The following is a 19,141-nucleotide window of genomic DNA, read 5'->3' on the forward strand; positions in this document are numbered from 1 at the left end:
AGAAGCCCATAGAGAGGAGTCACAAAAATCCCTGAAAGAATTCCAGGAAAACACAATCAAACAGTTGAAGGAATTAAAAATGGAAATAGAAGCAATCAAGAAAGAACACATGGAAACAACCCTGGATATAGAAAACCAAAAGAAAAGACAAGGAGCTGTAGATACGAGCTTCACCAACAGAATACAAGAGATGGAAGAGAGAATCTCAGGAGCAGAAGATTCCATAGAAATCATTGACTCAACTGTCAAAGATAATGTAAAGCAGAAAAAGCTACTGGTCCAAAACATACAGGAAATCCAGGACTCAATGAGAAGATCAAACCTAAGGATAATAGGTATAGAAGAGAATGAAGACTCCGAGCTCAAAGGACCAGTAAATATCTTGAACAAAATCATAGAAGAAAACTTCCCTAACCTAAAAAAAGAGATACCCATAGGCATACAAGAAGCCTACAGAACTCCAAATAGATTGGACCAGAAAAGAAACTCCTTCCGTCACATAATAGTCAAAACACCAAACGCACAAAATAAAGAAAGAATATTAAAAGCAGTAAGGGAAAAAGGTCAGGTAACATATAAAGGCAGACCTATCAGAATCACACCAGACTTTTCGCCAGAAACTATAAAAGCCAGACGATCATGGACAGTTGTCATACAGACCCTAAGAGAACACAAATGCCAGCCCAGGTTACTGTATCCTGCAAAACTCTCAATTAACATAGATGGAGAAACCAAGATATTCCATGACAAAACCAAATTTACACAATATCTTTCTACAAATCCAGCACTACAAAGGATAATAAATGGTAAAGCCCAACATAAGGAGGCAAGCTATACCCTAGAAGAAGCAAGAAACCAATCGTCTTGGCAACAAAACAAAGAGAAGAAAAGCACACAAACATAACCTCATATCCAAATATGAATATAACAGGAAGCAAGAATCACTATTCCTTAATATCTCTCAACATCAATGGCCTCAACTCCCCAATAAAAAGACATAGATTAACAAACTGGATGCGCAACGAGGACCCCTGCATTCTGCTGCCTACAAGAAACACACCTCAGAGACAAAGACAGACACTACCTCAGAGTGAAAGGCTGGAAAACAACTTTCCAAGCAAATGGTCAGAAGAAGCAAGCTGGAGTAGTCATTCTAATATCAAATAAAATCAATTTTCAACTAAAAGTCATCAAAAAGATAAGGAAGGACACTTCATATTCATCAAAGGAAAAATCCACCAAGAAGAACTCTCAATCCTAAATATCTATGCCCCAAATACAAGGGCACCTACATACGTAAAAGAAACCTTACTAAAGCTCAAAACACACACTGCACCTCACACAATAATAGTAGGAGATTTCAACACCCCACTCTCATCAATAGACAGATCATGAAAACAGAAATTAAACAGAGATGTACACAGACGAAGAGAAGTCATGAGCCAAATGGACTTAACAGATGTTTATAGAACATTCTATCCTAAAGCAAAAGGATATACCTTTTTCTCAGCTCCTCATGGTACTTTCTCCAACATTGACCATATAATTGGTCAAAAAACGGGCCTCAACAGGTACAGAAAGATAGAAAAAATCCCATGCGTGCTATGGACCACCACAGCCTAAAACTGGTCTTCAATAACAATAAGGGAAGAATGCCCACATATACGTGGAAAATGAACAATGCTCTACTCAATGATAACCTGGTCAAGGAAGAAATAAAGAAAGAAATTAAAGACTTTTTAGAATTCGATGAAAATGAAGGTACAATATACCCAAACTTATGGGACACAATGAAAGCTGTGCTAGGAGGAAGACTCATAGCGCTGAGTGCCTGCAGAAAGAAACAGGAAAGGGCATATGTCAGCAGCTTGACAGCACACCTAAAAGCTCTAGAGCAAAAAGAAGCAAATACACACAGGAGGAGTAGAAGGCAGGAAATAATCAAACTCAGAGCTGAAATCAACCAAGTAGAAACAAAAAGGACCATAGAAAGAATCAACAGAACCAAAAGTTGGTTCTTTGAGAAAATCAACAATATAGATAAGCCCTTAGCCAGACTAACGAGAGGACACAGAGAGTGTGTCCAAATTAACAAAATCAGAAATGAAAAGGGAGACATAACTACAGATTCAGAGGAAATTCAAAAAATCATCAGATCTTACTATAAAAGGCTATATTCAACTAAACTTGAAAATCTACAGGAAATGGACAATTTCCTAGACAGATACCAGGTACCAAAGTTAAATCAGGAACAGATAAACCAGTTAAACAACCCCATAACTCCTAAGGAAATAGAAGCAGTCATTAAAGGTCTCCCAACCAAAAAGAGCCCAGGTCCAGATGGGTTTAGTGCAGAATTCGATCAGACCTTCATAGAAGACCTCATACCAATATTATCCAAACTATTCCACAACATTGAAACAGATGGATCACTCCCGAATTCCTTCTATGAAGCCACAATTACTCTTATACCTAAACTACACAAAGACCCAAAAAAGAAAGAGAACTTCAGACCAATTTCCCTTATGAATATCGACGCAAAAATACTCAATAAAATTCTGGCAAACCGAATCCAAAAGCACATCAAAACAATCATCCACCATAATCAAGTAGGCTTCATCCCAGGCATGCAGGGATGGTTTAATATATAGAAAACCATCATCGTGATCCATTATATAAACAAACTGAAAGAACAAAACCACATGATCATTTCATTAGATGCTGAGAAAGCATTTGACAAAATTCAACACCCCTTTATGATAAAAGTCCTGGAAAGAATAGGAATTCAAGGCCCATACCTAAACATAGTAAAAGCCATATACAGCAAACCAGTTGCTAACATTAAACTAAATGGAGAGAAACTTAAAGCAATCCCACTAAAATCAGGGACTAGACAAGGCTGCCCACTCTCTCCCTACTTATTCAATATAGTTCTTGAAGTTCTAGCCAGAGCAATCAGACAACAAAAGGAGGTCAAGGGGATACAGATCGGAAAAGAAGAAGTCAAAATATCACTATTTGCAGATGATATGATAGTTTATTTAAGTGATCCCAAAAGTTCCACCAGACAACTACTAAAGCAGATAAACAACTTCAGCAAAGTGGCTGGGTATAAAATTAACTCAAATAAATCAGTAGCCTTCCTCTACACAAAAGAGAAACAAGCCGAGAAAGAAATTAGGGAAACGACACCCTTCATAATAGACCCAAATAATATAAAGTACCTCGGTATGACTTTAACCAAGCAAGTAAAAGATCTGTACAATAAGAACTTCAAGACACTGAAGAAAGAAATTGAAGAAGACCTCAGAAGATGGAAAGATCTCCCATGCTCATAGATTGGCAGGATTAATATAGTAAAATTGGCCATTTTATCAAAAGCGATCTACAGATTCAATGCAATCCCCATCAAAATACCAATCCAATTCTTCAAAGAGTTAGACAGAACAATTTGCAAATTCATCTGGAATAACAAAAAACCCAGGATAGCTAAAGCTATCCTCAACAATAAAAGGACTTCAGGGGGAATCACTATCCCTGAACTCAAGCAGTATTACAGAGCAATAGTGATAAAAACTGCATGGTATTGGTACAGAGACAGACAGATAGACCAATGGAATAGAATTGAAGACCCAGAAATGAACCCACACACCTATGGTCACTTGATTTTTGACAAAGGAGCCAAAACCATCCAATGGAAAAAAGATAGCATTTTCAGCAAATGGTGCTGGTTCAACTGGAGGGCAACATGTAGAAGAATGCAGATCGATCCATGCTTATCACCCTGTACAAAGCTTAAGTCCAAGTGGATCAAGGACCTCCACATCAAATCAGACACACTCAAACTAATAGAAGAAAAACTAGGGAAGCATCTGGAACACATGGGCACTGGAAAAAATTTCCTGAACAAAACACCAATGGCTTACGCTCTAAGATCAAGAACCGACAAATGGGATCTCATAAAACTGCAAAGCTTCTGTAAGGCAAAGGACACTGTGGTTAGGACAAAACGGCAACCAACAGATTGGGAAAAGATCTTTACCAATCCTACAACAGATAGAGGCCTTATATCCAAAATATACAAAGAACTCAAGAAGTTAGACCGCAGGGAGACAAATAACCCTATTAAAAAATGGGGTTCAGAGCTAAACAAAGTATTCACGGCTGAGGAATGCCAAATGGCTGAGAAACACCTAAAGAAATGTTCAACATCTTTAGTCATAAGGGAAATGCAAATCAAAACAACCCTGAGATTTCACCTCACACCAGTGAGAATGGCTAAGATCAAAAACTCAGGTGACAGCAGATGCTGGCGAGGATGCGGAGAAAGAGGAACACTCCTCCATTGTTGGTGGGATTGCAGACTGGTACAACCATTCTGGAAATCAGTCTGGAGGTTCCTCAGAAATTGGGACATTGGACTGCCTGAGGATCCAGCTATACCTCTCTTGGGCATATACCCAAAAGATGCCCCAACATATAAAAAAGACACGTGCTCCACTATCTTCATCGCAGCCTTATTTATAATAGCCAGAAGCTGGAAAGGACCCAGATGCCCTTCAACAGAGGAATGGATACAGAAAATGTGGTACATCTACACAATGGAATATTACTCAGCTATCAAAAACAACGGCTTTATGAAATTCGTAGGCAAATGGTTGGAACTGGAAAATATCATCCTGAGTGAGCTAACCCAATCACAGAAAGACATAAATGGTATGCACTCACTGATAAGTGGCTATTAGCCCAAATGCTTGAATTACCCTAGATGCCTAGAACAAATGAAACTCAAGATGGATGATCAAAATGTGAATGCTTCACTCCTTCTTTAAAAGGGGAACAAGAACACCCTTGGCAGGGAAGAGAGAGGCAAAGATTAAAACAGAGACTGAAGGAACACCCATTCAGAGCCTGCCCCTCATGTGGCCCATACATATACAGCCACCCAATTAGACAAGATGGATGAAGCAAAGAAGTGCAGACCGACAGGAGCCGGATGTAGATCGCTCCTGAGAGACACAGCCAGAATACAGCAAATACAGAGGCGAATGCCAGCAGCAAACCACTGAACTGAGAATAGGACCCCCGTTGAAGGAATCAGAGAAAGAACTGGAAGAGCTTGAAGGGGCTCGAGACCCCATAGGTACAACAATGCCAAGCAACCAGAGCTTCCAGGGACTAAGCCAATACCTAAAGACTATACATGGACTGACCCTGGACTCTGACCTCATAGGTAGCAATGAATATCGTAGTAAGAGCACCAGTGGAAGGGGAAGCCCTGGGTCCTGCTAAGACTGAACCCCTAGTGAACTAGAGTGTTGGGGGGAGGGCGGCAATGGGGGGAGGGTTGGGAGGGGAACACCCATAAGGAAGGGGAGGGGGGAGGGGTATGTTTGCCCGGAAACTGGGAAAGGGAATAACACTCGAAATGTATGTAAGAAATACTCAAGTTTATAAAAAAAAAAGATATTTAAACTTACTATGGCAGAAAGAGACTCTCAAATCCTGATAATGACCCCCAAGGTTTCCAAGAAAACAATGAACACAGCAACAAAGGACTCCTGGATTGTAGTAACACTAATCACTGGACAAGACTATCCCAAGGCCTTGTTCACTGGTAGGGCCTAGACTGAACTGTGGACAAGCAGGCCACTGGAGAGTTGATTGCCCTACTTTGCCCAAAGAAGATGAGGTCACTCCCTCCCATGCTTCTCCTCCATAGGAATGTAGACCTCTGCTCCCATCAACATGAAGATCTCAGAGCCTGGGCTGACGGCCTAGGTAATGGACTATGGACTACACTCTGTCATTTTATTGACATATAGGTCAGTTAGATTATAATTTGTCCTTCTCGGATCTCTGATCACATGGATGGTGCTCTTACATAGGGTTTCCATTGCTGCAACGAGACATTTAATAGGTGGTTGTATGCTCCAATTATACATCCATCCAATAATGAACTAACAATTTAGCAAAATAAGAAGTTTTTTGGTTTTTTTTATTTATTAATCATTCTATTTGTTTACATTTCAAATGTTACCTCCCTTTCTGGTTCCCCCTCCATGAACACCCTACCCCATCCACATCCCCTTTGCCTCTAAGCAAGTGTACCCAACCCACTCACTCCTGCCCCAACCCTCTAGCATCCCCCTTCTGCATCAAGCTTCCATAGGACCAAGCAGCTCCCCTCTCACTGACGCCAGAGGAGGCAGTCCTCTGCTACATATATGTGGCGAGCAATAGACCTGCCCATGTATACTCCTTGGTTAGTGGTTTAGTCCTTGGGAGATCTGAGGGGTCCAGTTAATTGATATTGCTGTTCTTCCTAAGGGGATGCAATCCCCTACAGGTCCTCTGGTCCTTCCTCTAACTCTTCCATTAGGGTCCCTGGGCTCAGTACAATGGTTGTCTGTGAGTATCATCTGTCTTAGTCAAGTGCTGGCAGAGCCTCCCAGAGGACAGCTATATCAGGCTTCTGTCTGCAAGCACATCTTGGCATCAGCGATAGTGTGAGGGTGTGTTGTCTGTGGACAGAATGGATGACACAGTGGGGTGGTCTCTGGATGGCCTTTGCTTCAGCCTCTGCTCCATTTTAGAGTGGTGGCCACATCCCTCCACAGGAGACCATATCTATCTACTGGAGGTTGTCTTTTCAGGTTCTAGCCCAATGCTGTTGGATATTTGGGCCAATGTCATCCCCACTGGGTCCTGAGATCCTTTCTCATCCCTGATGTCTGGGACTCTCTAATGGTTCCTCAAGTTCCCCCAACACCCACTGCTATGTATTTCTATTTATTCTCCTGGCCCTCTGGACTTCTCTCCTGTCTCTTCCCAAACCTGGTCCTGCCCCTCTCCTTTTTTCTTCACCTCTTCTCTCCCACCCAGGTCCTTCCCTCCCGATTTTCATTTTGTTGCCCCTTCTAAGTGGGTTTGAAGCATCCACATTTTGGCCTCCCTTCTTCTTAAGCTCCATATCGTCTGTGAGTTGTACCATGGGCATTTTGAGCTTTGGGACTAATACATCCTCCTACCAGTGATTATATACCATATATGTCCTTTTGAGTCTGGGTTACCTCATTCAGGATGATATTTTCTAGTTCCATTCATTTGCCTAAAAACTTCATGAAGTTGTCATTTTAATATCTGAGTAATATTCCATTATGTAAATGTACCACATTTTCTTTATCCATTTTGCCATTGAGGGACATCTGGGTTGTTTCCAGCTTTTGGCAATTATAAATAGGACTGCTATGAACATAGTGAAGCACGTATCCTTATTATATATTAGAACAGCTTTGAGGTATAAGCCTAGAAGTGTATAGCTAGGTCTTCAGGTAGAACTATTTCCAATTTTCTGAGGAACCACCAGATTGATTTCCAAAGAGGTTTTACCAGATTGCAGTCCCACCAGCAAAACAGGAATGTTCCTCTTTCTCCACATCCTCATCAGTATTTGCAGTTGCCTTGGTTTTTTATCTTAGCCATTCTTCTGTGGGTCGTTTGATTTATATTTCCTTGATGACTAAGGTCGTTGAACATTTCTTTAGGTGCTTCTCAGCCATTCAAGATTCCTCAGATAAAAATTCTTTGTTTAGCTCTGTACCCCATTTTTGCTGGGGAATTTTGTAGTAACTGCCTCTATTTCCTCAAATTTGCCTGATTTCATTTAACTTTTGTAGGTGCTATCTGTCTAGAAAAATATCTATTTCATCTAGACTTTTTAGTTTTGTTGAGGATAGGCTTTTGTAATAGGTTCTGAAGATTTTTTTTAATTTCCTCAGTTTCTGTTATTATGTTTTCCTTTTCATTTCTGATTTTGTTAATCTGGATACTGTCTCTGCTCCCTTTAGTTAGTTTGGCTAAGAGTTTGTCTATCTTGTTGATTTTCTCAAAGAACCAGCTATTAGTTTTGTTGCTTCTTTGTATTGTCGTTTTTGTTTCTATTTGGTTGATTTGAACCCTGAGTTTCACTGTTTCCTGCCATCTACTCCTCTTGGGTGTATTTGCTTCCTTTTGTTCTAGAGCTTTCAGATGTGCTATTAAGTTGCTAATGTAGGATCTCTCCAATCTCTTTATGACTGTACTCAGTGCTATGAATTTTTCTCTTAGCACTGCTTTCATTATGTCCCATAAGTTTAGGTATGTTGTGTCTTCATTTTCATTGAATTCTAGAAAGTCTTTAATTTCTTTCTTTATTTCTTCCCTTACCAAGTTATCACTGAGTAGAAAGCTATTTAGTTTCCATGAATATGTGAATTGTCTGTTGTTTTTGTTGTTATTGAAGACCAGCCTAGTCCCTAGGAGCACTGGGTGGTCTGGCCAGCTGATGTTGTTCTTTCTATAGGGTTACAATCCCCCTCAGCCACTCCAGTCCTTCTGCCAGTTCCCCCACCACAGTCCTTGAGCTCAGTCTTATGGTTGACTCCAAGCATCCACATCTGCATTGATCAGTTGCTGGCTGAACCTCCCAAGGATCAGCCACACCAGGTTCCTGTCAGCAAGTGCCTCTTGGCAACAGCAATAGTGTTGGGTTTGGTGTCTAGAGGCAGGGTGGATCTGGAGGTGGGGAGTGTACAGGGAAGGATCTATGGCTCCAAACACATAGGTACCAGAGGATGGCCTTGTCTGACATCAATGCAAGGGGAGGCAATTGGTCCTGTGGAGGTTCAATGTCCCAGCATAGGAGGATGCTGGAAGGCTGGAGTAAAAGAGAGTGGATGGTTGGGGGAGCACCCTCATATAGGCAAAGGGGAGGGAGTAGAGGGAGGGTGTGGGATGGGGGACTTGTGGAGTGATACCGGGGAAGTGGGATATTATTTAAGATGTAAAGGAATGAAATGGTTAAAGGAGGAGAAGGAGGGAGAGGAGGAGGAGAAGGAGGAGGAGGGGGAGGAGGAGGAGGAGTCTTAGTCCATGGTGATCTGATAGAGAATCACCCCAACGTTTCACTAAATGAACATACTTTACCATGGCTGTTCTCAATAGCAAGTACTATGTATCTGATAAATTATTTTTTTAAAAAATGGTTAAAAGCCCATTAAAGATCTAAAACTATAAAAACCTTAAATCCTAAGGATGTCAAATATGATTTAAGATATATAGAGGTGAGGAATGTTTCATATTTCTTTCCCTTTATGTGCTTTTATTTCCTTGTGATTTTGGAGGTTATAGATTTGATGGAGCACTGAATGCTTATTACTCAGCGAAAAGCTCAGGGTTTTAAGTTGTCTTTGGTTGTCTTCCAAATATAACTAAAAGATGCTTTTCATCAGGCTAAAACATCCCTGTCCAATCTATATACCTTCTTCTCTGAACAAAGCAAAAACATTTTTTCTCTGACTCCTTAACATAAAGCCATAGTTTTTGCTCCTGAGTCCTTGTATGCTGGCAACTCCACTTACCTGGTTTGAATACCAAAATTTTTGTTGTTTCATGAGCCAACTGATTATAATTTCTCCTCTTCTTTGTGGCACACAATAGACATTTCATGCCACTTTACTGTGAGATTGGTTTGCTGTCTTGAGCATGGATGATTACTTCTCAGTTCTCCTGTATTTAACTTATTCTTCACATGAAATGTATTATTTCTCATGTTCTCATTCATAATTTCTCAGATTTTTCCTATGTGTATTTTGCCCTAAGTTATTATGTACTGTGCTGGTTCAGTGAAGTGAGTTGTGTTAATAGGTGACTATCCACATATGCACTTATGTCTCCATCAATTTTGAAGGGAGTCGTTTTCTTGGTGTAGCTCTATTGCTGATGGTGCTTTTCTGTCCAAGCTTTGAATGTCATTCCATGCTCTCCTAGCCTTGGTATCATTAACCAAACACCTGGGTAGAATTATGTTGCTTTCAGGGGCCTTTTTATGTGTTAGATGTTGTATTAACAACATTCACTATATTTTGCTTTCACTTTTTGACACCTTTATATGAAAGGTCAGGAAGTCAGCTATTCATCCTTACTGAAAGACAAACTCAAAGAAGACAAACAGCAGAAAATTCCTGATTCTCCAGGAAATATGTCCCAGGTCAGTAGTCATGTCCACTATTTTTCTGGAAATGTTATCTTTTAAGACAATAAAAGCATTTAATTTTCTACTTCTGAAAATTTTTTTCACTTGATTATATAAAAGAAAAAGTTCAAACAACAAAAAAATTCACATACTAAAATTAACCAGCCTAGAGACTATAAAACTCAGTGCACTTTCTGCAGTTACAACAGTAATTGAGAACAGAAGCTCTAAAGCCTCAGATGTGTTTTCACTGTTGAATGTATCTTTATGAATTGATCCAAAACTGTCTTAGAGTTTTACTGCTGTGAACCGACACCATGACCAAGGCAACTCATAAAAAACAACATTTAATTGGAGCTGCTTTCAGAAGTTTAGTACATTATCATCAAGGTAGGAGCATGCCAGCATCAGGGCAGGCATAGTGAAAGTAGACTGAGATTTCTACATCTTCATCTGAAGGCTGCTAGGAGAATACTGGCTCCCAGACAGCTAGGATGAGGGTCTTAAAGCCCATACCCACAGTGACACACCTATTCCAACAGGGCCACACCTTCTAATAGTGCCACTCCCTGGGGCAAGCATATACAACCAACACCCCCCATAAAAACTTATTACAGATTAGAACTAAAAAATAAATTAACAATTATGAAAATATCCTTTTTATAAATGGTGTTCAGTACCTGCATTCAAAACTAATTCAACCCCTGATTTTTAACCTTTTTTACTCTCTTTTCTCCATTTTCTACTGTGTCCACATGTACTTTATTTAATTTACATATATTATTGGCTAGATTCTGCATATGAGTAGGAAGTATGGTTTCTTCTTTCTGACAATCTATGATCTCACTATTACACATTCTAAATTCATCCATTTTTCAGCAATTTTATGACATTTTTCTCCTCAGCTGAATAGTATTACATTATATATGTACACACTTTTCATTATACACTTATGTGTTAATAGACAATTATGTTGGTTCCCATACTTTGCACTGGCAAATAAAGAAGCAAAATACATGGGGTAAGAATATGTCTAAAGTATGGTGTAGTATTCCCTGAAAATATGGCCAGGAGTGAAGGAGCTGGGTCACATGTTAGTTCTACCTTCAATTTTGTAATAATTTCCAAACTGATTTCTAAAATGGCTGTAATCATTTGCAACACACAGACACACAAACATATACACACACAAACTAAGAATAAGACTTCTTCTTTTATCTCCACATCCTCTCTAACATTTGTGGTCAGACCAGATGATGACAGCCCTTCTCCCTGGGCTGAGGCACTATTTCAAAGCAGTTTGAATTTTCATCTCTGATCATGACTACTTTGTGCTATACAAAGAGGCCATTTATCTTTCTGTGCTTCAAAAGTGTTTGTTCGGGTTCTTTATCCACTTGCTAATGGGCAGGTTTAACTCCTTGGTATTTAATGTCTGCAATTCTTGGTAAATTGTAGATATTGGCCCCTATTCCGAGTGTTACTATTACAAATTTTCACCCATTGTGTGGGTGCCTATGTGCCCTGCTGATTATTGTCTTTGATGGACAGAAACTTTATATTAATGTCATTCCATCTGTTCATATGCAGGGTTGTTTCATATGCTGTTGGTGTTCTTTCTACTCAGTAAGTTCTTACTCATTCATATCCTGAAGGGTGTTCACTACATTGTTTAAATTTTTATGTATTTGATTGTTAATAAAGTTTTTGATCTATATTAGTATTATGTACAAGTACAGAATTTAAAACCACATTTGCTCATGATTAATTTTCCTTCTGAGTCATGTGAATTGTGATCCTGAGTGATTGACCTAAATGAAGCATCCCTATAAGATAAATAACTGTGTCCAGACATTTAATGTATGTCCTGTTTCATGGACATGTTTGTGAGACTGTTGAGTTATCCTGTTTTCACAGGGTTAGAACATTTATTATGGAGTGAAACTATGTTAGAAATCAACTTTTTGAGTAATTCTCTTTGCTCATCTAGATTCCCATTTTCCTTAAGTCTCCTTGTATCAAGAAAAGCACTGTCCCTGGAATCACATGGCAAAACTGTACCTCTTTCTGTTTCAGGGTCAGTTGACATTCTGGGATGTGGCTGTGGACTTCTCTCAGAAGGAGTGGGAATGTATGGACTCTGTGCAGAGGGCTTTGTACATTGATGTGATGATGGATAATTGCAGAAACCTGGTCTCTGTGGGTAAGAACATTTGGTTATAGAATTGTTAACCTGTTCCTTGTATATGCTGACTGAATGTGTTGTAAACTGTTAAGCAGTTTTGGAAACAACAGGAGACTAAGGAAAGTTTGGTAGTATAAAAGGTCTTTTTCATGGTATTTAGCTTTTCTCCTTTCTATTTTTCATTTACAGGTGTCATGCACCCTTCATTTAGGTTCCAAGATGCACTCAGGAACTCAGTAGCTCATAATAATGCCACACATATCATTTTATTTCAGTTTTTCTTTTACTGAAATGAGTTCTTTTCTCATAGAATGTATCCTGACTATATTTCCCCTCTCTCTACTCTTCTCAGTTCCTATTTAATGATTCTAGTCTCAAGAGAGCCAGAGCCTTGTATACCTGTCTTAATACTTGCTTTCTATCCATTCCTTCTAAAGGCCTAATGTGGTTTGGTTTCTTCTTTTGTTTCATTTGTTTTTTGGGAAAAAAATGTTACACCTTATCATCCTTTGAGGTAACCTTTCATCTTCCGTCTTCTGAAGAGTAATCTTTATTTTCACTACTAAGTAGAAATGCTGTGAACATGATATTAGATTCGACCCTTCATCATCTTTATATGAGAAAAATATTTGAACGTACAGACATGTATTCTTTTTTTTTTTGAGTTACTATCTTATTCATGACTTTTATTCATCTTTAGAGAAGTTTCCATAGTATGGTAAGTACACATTAAAATATAATATGTTCTCTCTCTCAATTTCATTTTTTTTATTAACTTGAGTATTTCTTATATACATTTCAAGTGTTATTCCCTTTCCCAGTTTCCGGGCAAACATCCCCCTCCCCCCTCCCCTTCCTTATGGGTGTTCCCCTCCCAACCCTCCCCCCATTGCCGCCCTCCCCCCATAGTCTAGTTCACTGGGGGTTCAGTCTTAGCAGGACCCAGGGCTTCCCCTTCCACTGGTGCTCTTACTAGGATATTCATTGCTACCTATGGGGTCAGAGTCCAGGGTCAGTCCATGTATAGTATTTAGGTAGTGGCTTAGTCCCTGGAAGCTCTGGTTGCTTGACATTGTTGTACTTTTGGGGTCTCGAGCCCCTTCAAGCTCTTCCAGTTCTTTCTCTGATTCCTTCAACGGGGGACCTATTCTCAGTTCAGTGGTTTGCTGCTGGCATTCGCCTCTGTATTTGCTGTATTCTGGCTGTGTACAGACATGTATTCTATATATAATCAGTTAGTGAGCTCCATCCCAAACCTAGTTACTAATTCCTCAATTATATGCTTCGTTTTCCTTGAAGGATGAACAATAGTTTTGTGAGAATCCACTTGATCATAGAAAAAGAAAACGGTAGGCTGGTGCCAGTATTATTCTGAATATTTGCTGTTTGACTTATCTTAAGAGAGGTCATAGGGTGACAGTCATTTATCAAATGGGACAAGCCCAATAATCTGAATCGTATTCATTTTCAGAGAACTATTGTACACATGATGCTGTCCATAAACATGTAAAGACTGAAAAAGAATCTTGTCAATGTAATGTTGCTGTTGAAATGCTTCATGAGCCCTCTAACAGTGCATGTTACAAAACAAGTAAAACCACAGAAAACTCTAATAACTACAGATGCTATAGTGACAAGGATGTCTCTACTAACTCATCTAAACCAGATGAATATATAAACATGCATACTAGAGAACCTTGCAAATCTGAAGACTGTGAGAAGTCTTTAAATTTGTTGTCCAACATTACTCAAGAACAGAGACTCTACACATCAAAGAAAGAACACAGACAAGAAGAATATGGTGACATTTTTGGTTCAACGTGTAGTCTTTTGAAACAAACAATCTACATTGTAGAGAAACCAAGACAGTGTGTGGAATGTGAGAAATGCTTCAGTCTGCCTCACACCTTGCTGTACACCAGAAAATTCATACTGGAAAGAAAAACTACAAATGCAATATTTGTGACAAGTCCTTTACCCAGTGCATACATCTTAAAATACATCAAAGGCGTCATACTGGGGAGAAACCTTACAAATGTAAGGATTGCGACAAATCCTTTACTGTGAAGTCAACTCTCACAAAACATCAGCGAATTCATACTGGACAGAAACCCTATAAGTGTAATATTTGTGACAAATCCTTTACCCAGTGCTCAAGTCTTAAAACACATCAAAGACTTCATACTGGTGAGAAACCTTACAAATGCTAAGAATGTGGAAAGACATTTCCCCAGCTATCAGCCCTTAAAAGTTATCAGAAAATGCATACTGACAAAATACATTCTGGAGAAAAACTTTACAAATGCAATGAATGTGACAGAACATGTAGACACTATCCATCATTTAGAAGGCATCAAAAAATTCATTCTCTAGAGAAGTTACACAAATGCAAAGAATGTGGTAAGTCCTTTCTTGAATTATCACTTCTTAAAACACATTCCAGAATCCATACTGGTGAGAAGCCTTACAAATGTGAAGTATGTAACAAATTCTTTACAACAAACTCAACTCTTAGAACACATCAAAAAATTCATACTGGAGAGAAACTGTATAGAATGTGGCAAAGCCTTTACTCAGGATTCACATCATAGAAGACACCACAGAGTTCATACTGGAGAGAAACCTTATGAATGCAAGGAATGTAATAAATCTTTTTCTAAGTGCTCAACTCTTAAAGAACATCAGAAAATTCATTCTGGAGAGAAAAGTTACAAATGCAAAGACTGTGACAAATCCTTTACCCAGTATTCAAATTAGAGAAAACATCAGAGAGTTCATACTGAAGTAAGACATCACTTCTGTAAGGAATGTGGCAAATCCTTTACTAGGAGCTCATATCTTAGAATACATCAGAAAATTCATACTGGAGAGAAACCTTACAAATGCAAAGACTGTGGCAAATCCTTTATTCAGCTTTCAAATCTTAGAACACATTACAGAGTTGATAGTAAAGAGAGATCTTGCATATATAAGGAATGTGGTGAATCTTTTACTAAGTACACAATTCTTCAAGCACATCAAAAAATTCATAATGGAGAGAAAAATACTGTAATAAATAATGTATCATAGCATTTTTCTGGTATTGTCTGCTTACCAATCACATTATACATAATGTAAAACTAAAGATAAGGAATTTGTGAAAGCCTTAAAAGATGGTTTAAATGTTTGAAGAGTATTATAGAGTTTGTATTAAGATAAATTTCTTTGAATGTAACTATGGGAAAAGCTTGATTTATTGTTTTAGTGTGTATTGGTACTTTGACTGTGTGTGAGTGTGTGTGTGTGTGTGTGTGTGTGTGTGTGTGTGTGTGTGTGTGCGCGCACACACACACTATATGTATGCCTACACCGTGTGGAAGCCAGAAGAGGGTATCAGATTCTCCGAAGCTGTAGTTATAGAGAGTTGTGAGTGGCTGTGTGATGGGAATTGAACCACTGTTCACTGGAAGAGCAGCCAGTGCTCTTAACCACTAACCCATTTCTCCAGCCCCTGGCCAAAGCTCTAATAAAAACATCTTGTTCAATATTCTAAGATTCATAATGATGCCAGACATTATGGTACTCACCTTTAATCCCAGCACTCAGGACATGGAGACAGAAAGATTTCTATGAGTTCAAGGCCAGCCTGATCTACAAACTGAGTTCCTCAACAGGCAGGACTATGTAAACCCAGTCTCAAAAAAATCATAATAAGGACAAAATATATTGTCGAGGAATCTTTTGTGCAATGTGTGGAAACTTCATCTATCAATAAAAGACTATTGGTATATGGCAGGAAATAGGGAAGTGGACGTTCTGGTATAGAGAACAGATTTCTGGGATTGAGTGTAAGGCAAAGGAAAACTTTACTCTAAATGCTGATTGAGATGTTTGAATGCACCTGAGGAAAGGTACTAACCATATGGTACCACATAGAAGAAATGGGTTATTAAGTTATAAAGTTGCAGAACAAATCCATGTTTATGGCCTAGGTAAATAATTCATAATATATAATATTCATAAATAATTCAATCTCATAGGTGGTATTTCTATGAACATTGATGTGGGTGGAAATCTCATGGTTACAGATGGCATCCACTGTCAGGAATAAAATCCCAACTTAGAAAGAATCAGGCTTAGAGCCTGAAACATTCTGGGTACAAGGCATGAACAAGCATTCCCTAGAAAGAGCACATTCCTAGGTAGTAGATACAAGGATCTCAAGCCAAATGCATTTCACAGGCGCATCTCCTTTAAAATGAATGGTCACCTTGCAGTAAAGCTAGCAGAGTTTAGTAAACAGAGACTGCTCCTTACCCTCTCATGGACCAGAGCCTAAAGACACAACAGCTTTAACTTTTTCCATGCACAGCAGGGTTCAAGAACAAACTCAAAAGGCCCACTAGAGAGACCTAGATGGCTGAATTGGGGTCCAACTGGGAAAAGCCTATGACTACACAGAGAAAGGAACCAACAAGAGGTGGGATGCAGTTAAGAACCAACAGTCTCCACAACCTGCTAGCTGAGCTAAAGAGGGAAGCCAGCTACATATCCTGTTTGTAAAATGGAGAAAACTGCAATGACACAATGGGTCTGGATCCCGTATGATTTTGTTTCACTTATCAGCATACAAGTGATTGTTCTTCAGTAATGATTACAATTTCATATATCCTTTTAAAAAGAAGTTTAAAACAGACTTAGATAAGAAGAGGACTGAAATATGGAATGCTAGATTGGAGACCATAAGACAGATGTTAAACAGTTGTTTAAGTCAGAGTAAAGAACCTTAAAAGAACTGAAACTGGAACAGACAAGAGTAACATAGGTTATGGTTACAGATGAGAAAAATTCACAAAGGCTTGAGAAATCACAATGGCAACCCATAGAGATACAGTGTATTAAGAGCACAGAATGTGTTTGGTGTTACTCTACAGCAATCTCATACAATAGATTATGTGTTTCATTTTATAGAATATGGAGGATTAAGATATGTTCAGTTGTATACTATTGATAAATCTTCAGAATCTCAATGGGTTTCTGACTTGAGGTCTGAAAAGGCTGATTCTGAGACTGGACATGTATTAGAGATGGTAGGTAGCTATGTGTAACCTTTCTTGAACACACAAAACAATAATATGGATGCTAGGATTCAAATTTTACTTACTCATATGTCAGTTGATGGATATCTATGGTGATTCCATTTCCTCAGTGCTGTGAATAAAGCATCAGTGAACATGGTGGGCAAGTGCTCAGTGAAAAAATGGGAAGATTTTGAAGTTAATAGCATGCCCAGGAGCACTTACTGTATATCAGCTTTCTCTGAGAAATCTCAGATGAATCATCTCAAAACACAGGATATTAAAAAGAGTGATAAGGGATGAAATGAGGCAGTGGTTCTCAGCCTTCCTCATGATGAGGCATGTTAATAAATTTCCTGTAGTTCTGGCAATGCCTAAACATAAAATTGTATTGTGGTTACTCCATAAATGTAGTTTCACTGGTGTTATGAATCATAATATAATATTTGATATGCAGAGTATCAGATATACTACCCCAAAAAGATCATGACACGGGATTGAGTGCCACTGCTATAATGGAGGTGACACATTCAGTCCTGCAGAGAATCTCCCAAAGTTCATAAATAGGCAACTTAATAGTTTCAGGAAGTCCCTGAAACTGGCAAAGTTTACTAGTGCCCTCCTCCATCAAGCATATATAATTGATAAGGCCTACTGACACTATCAGACAAGATTAGCTGTACAGACGATATCAGACCAACTGTGAAGCAAACACTACTTGAGCTGCCTTGAGCAGACACAAGATAAGTCAAGTCAAGACAAGACAAGCTACATGGAGGAGGTATTAAGTCGATTGAAAGACACATCTCTAACCTCAGGTGAGCTACCTGCAAGTTGTGGAGTTTAGCCATCACCCTCAAATAGTTATTCAGCAATTACTCAATCTTTGCACTTCTATCAATAAGCCCTCAATCACTCTATTAAACTAAAACAATAAAACTCACTGGTCCACTGAGCTTTAGAAATGATTCAGTGGTTGAAAGCACTGTCTGTTGTTTCAAATACTCACTTTGAAATCCCAGCAGCCTTGCAGGGGTATTCAATCTGTAACCTCAACTCCAAGACATACATTTCTCTCTTCTGGTCACTGCACACACCCAGATACATATGGTGCAAAGACATACATGCACAGAAAACATCCAGATAAAAGAAAAATAGAAACCTCTTTGGATCACCAAGTTAGAACAAAGTTGCTTCACAACTTTGGTTTCCTTTGGTTCCTTATCAGTGACAAGTGGATATTTGTTACCTTTTCCACAAGAATAGCATAACACACAGTGCTGAAATTGGGTCACATAGTAGTTTTCATTTTTTCATATATTCCTGATTTTAGAACATCTATGGTGATTTCAAAATTTGGTTCTTTAGTTCCTACTTCCTCAGCAGTGTATGACCTCCTTTCCCCTCAGTAAGGTCAACGTGTTATCATTTCTACTCGTGATGGTGACCATTCTAACGATGGTAAGATGGAAGTTTACTAAAGTGCTGGTTTTCTTTTCCCAAAAATCTATAGAACCCTTTGTTTTGTTTTAGTTTGGATTTGTTGGCAGTGCTTGTTTATTTCCTTTACTTTTGTTTTGCTTTGGTGGGTTTTCTGTTTTGTTTTACTATATAATTTTAGGGTTATAATATAATTACATTTCTCTATTTCTGTTCCTCCTGTCAAATTCTCTCATCTACCTATACCTGCTCACTTTCAATTCCTGGCCATCTATCTCATTATATGTTATTACATATATGTATGTATATGCATATAATATATATTTTCCTATGTATAACTTACTCAGCCCATATCATGTTATTTATATTTTGTCATTATGGCTGGTCACTTGTTATTGGATAAACAATAAGGATACTCATTGCTTGAAGAGATTCCTGCTCCCA

General features: G+C 38.7%; 1 protein-coding gene across 1 annotated transcript in view; it reads left to right on the plus strand.

Moving 5' to 3' along the window:
* The window catches only part of Zfp54-ps2 (zinc finger protein 54, pseudogene 2), an 85,634-nt gene that overhangs the window by 61,892 nt on the left and 4,601 nt on the right, over positions 1 to 19,141 (plus strand). The window contains 5 exon segments of the mRNA XM_087602851.1: positions 9,939 to 10,030; positions 12,092 to 12,218; positions 13,672 to 14,091; positions 14,094 to 14,677; positions 14,742 to 15,248. Coding sequence (XP_087458977.1) covers positions 9,939 to 10,030; positions 12,092 to 12,218; positions 13,672 to 14,091; positions 14,094 to 14,677; positions 14,742 to 15,248 — 1,730 coding nt within the window.

This window comes from Rattus norvegicus, chromosome 1 (genome assembly GCF_021556685.1).
Source record: "Rattus norvegicus strain SHRSP/BbbUtx chromosome 1, alternate assembly SHRSP_T2T, whole genome shotgun sequence".
NCBI lineage: Eukaryota > Metazoa > Chordata > Mammalia > Rodentia > Muridae > Rattus > Rattus norvegicus.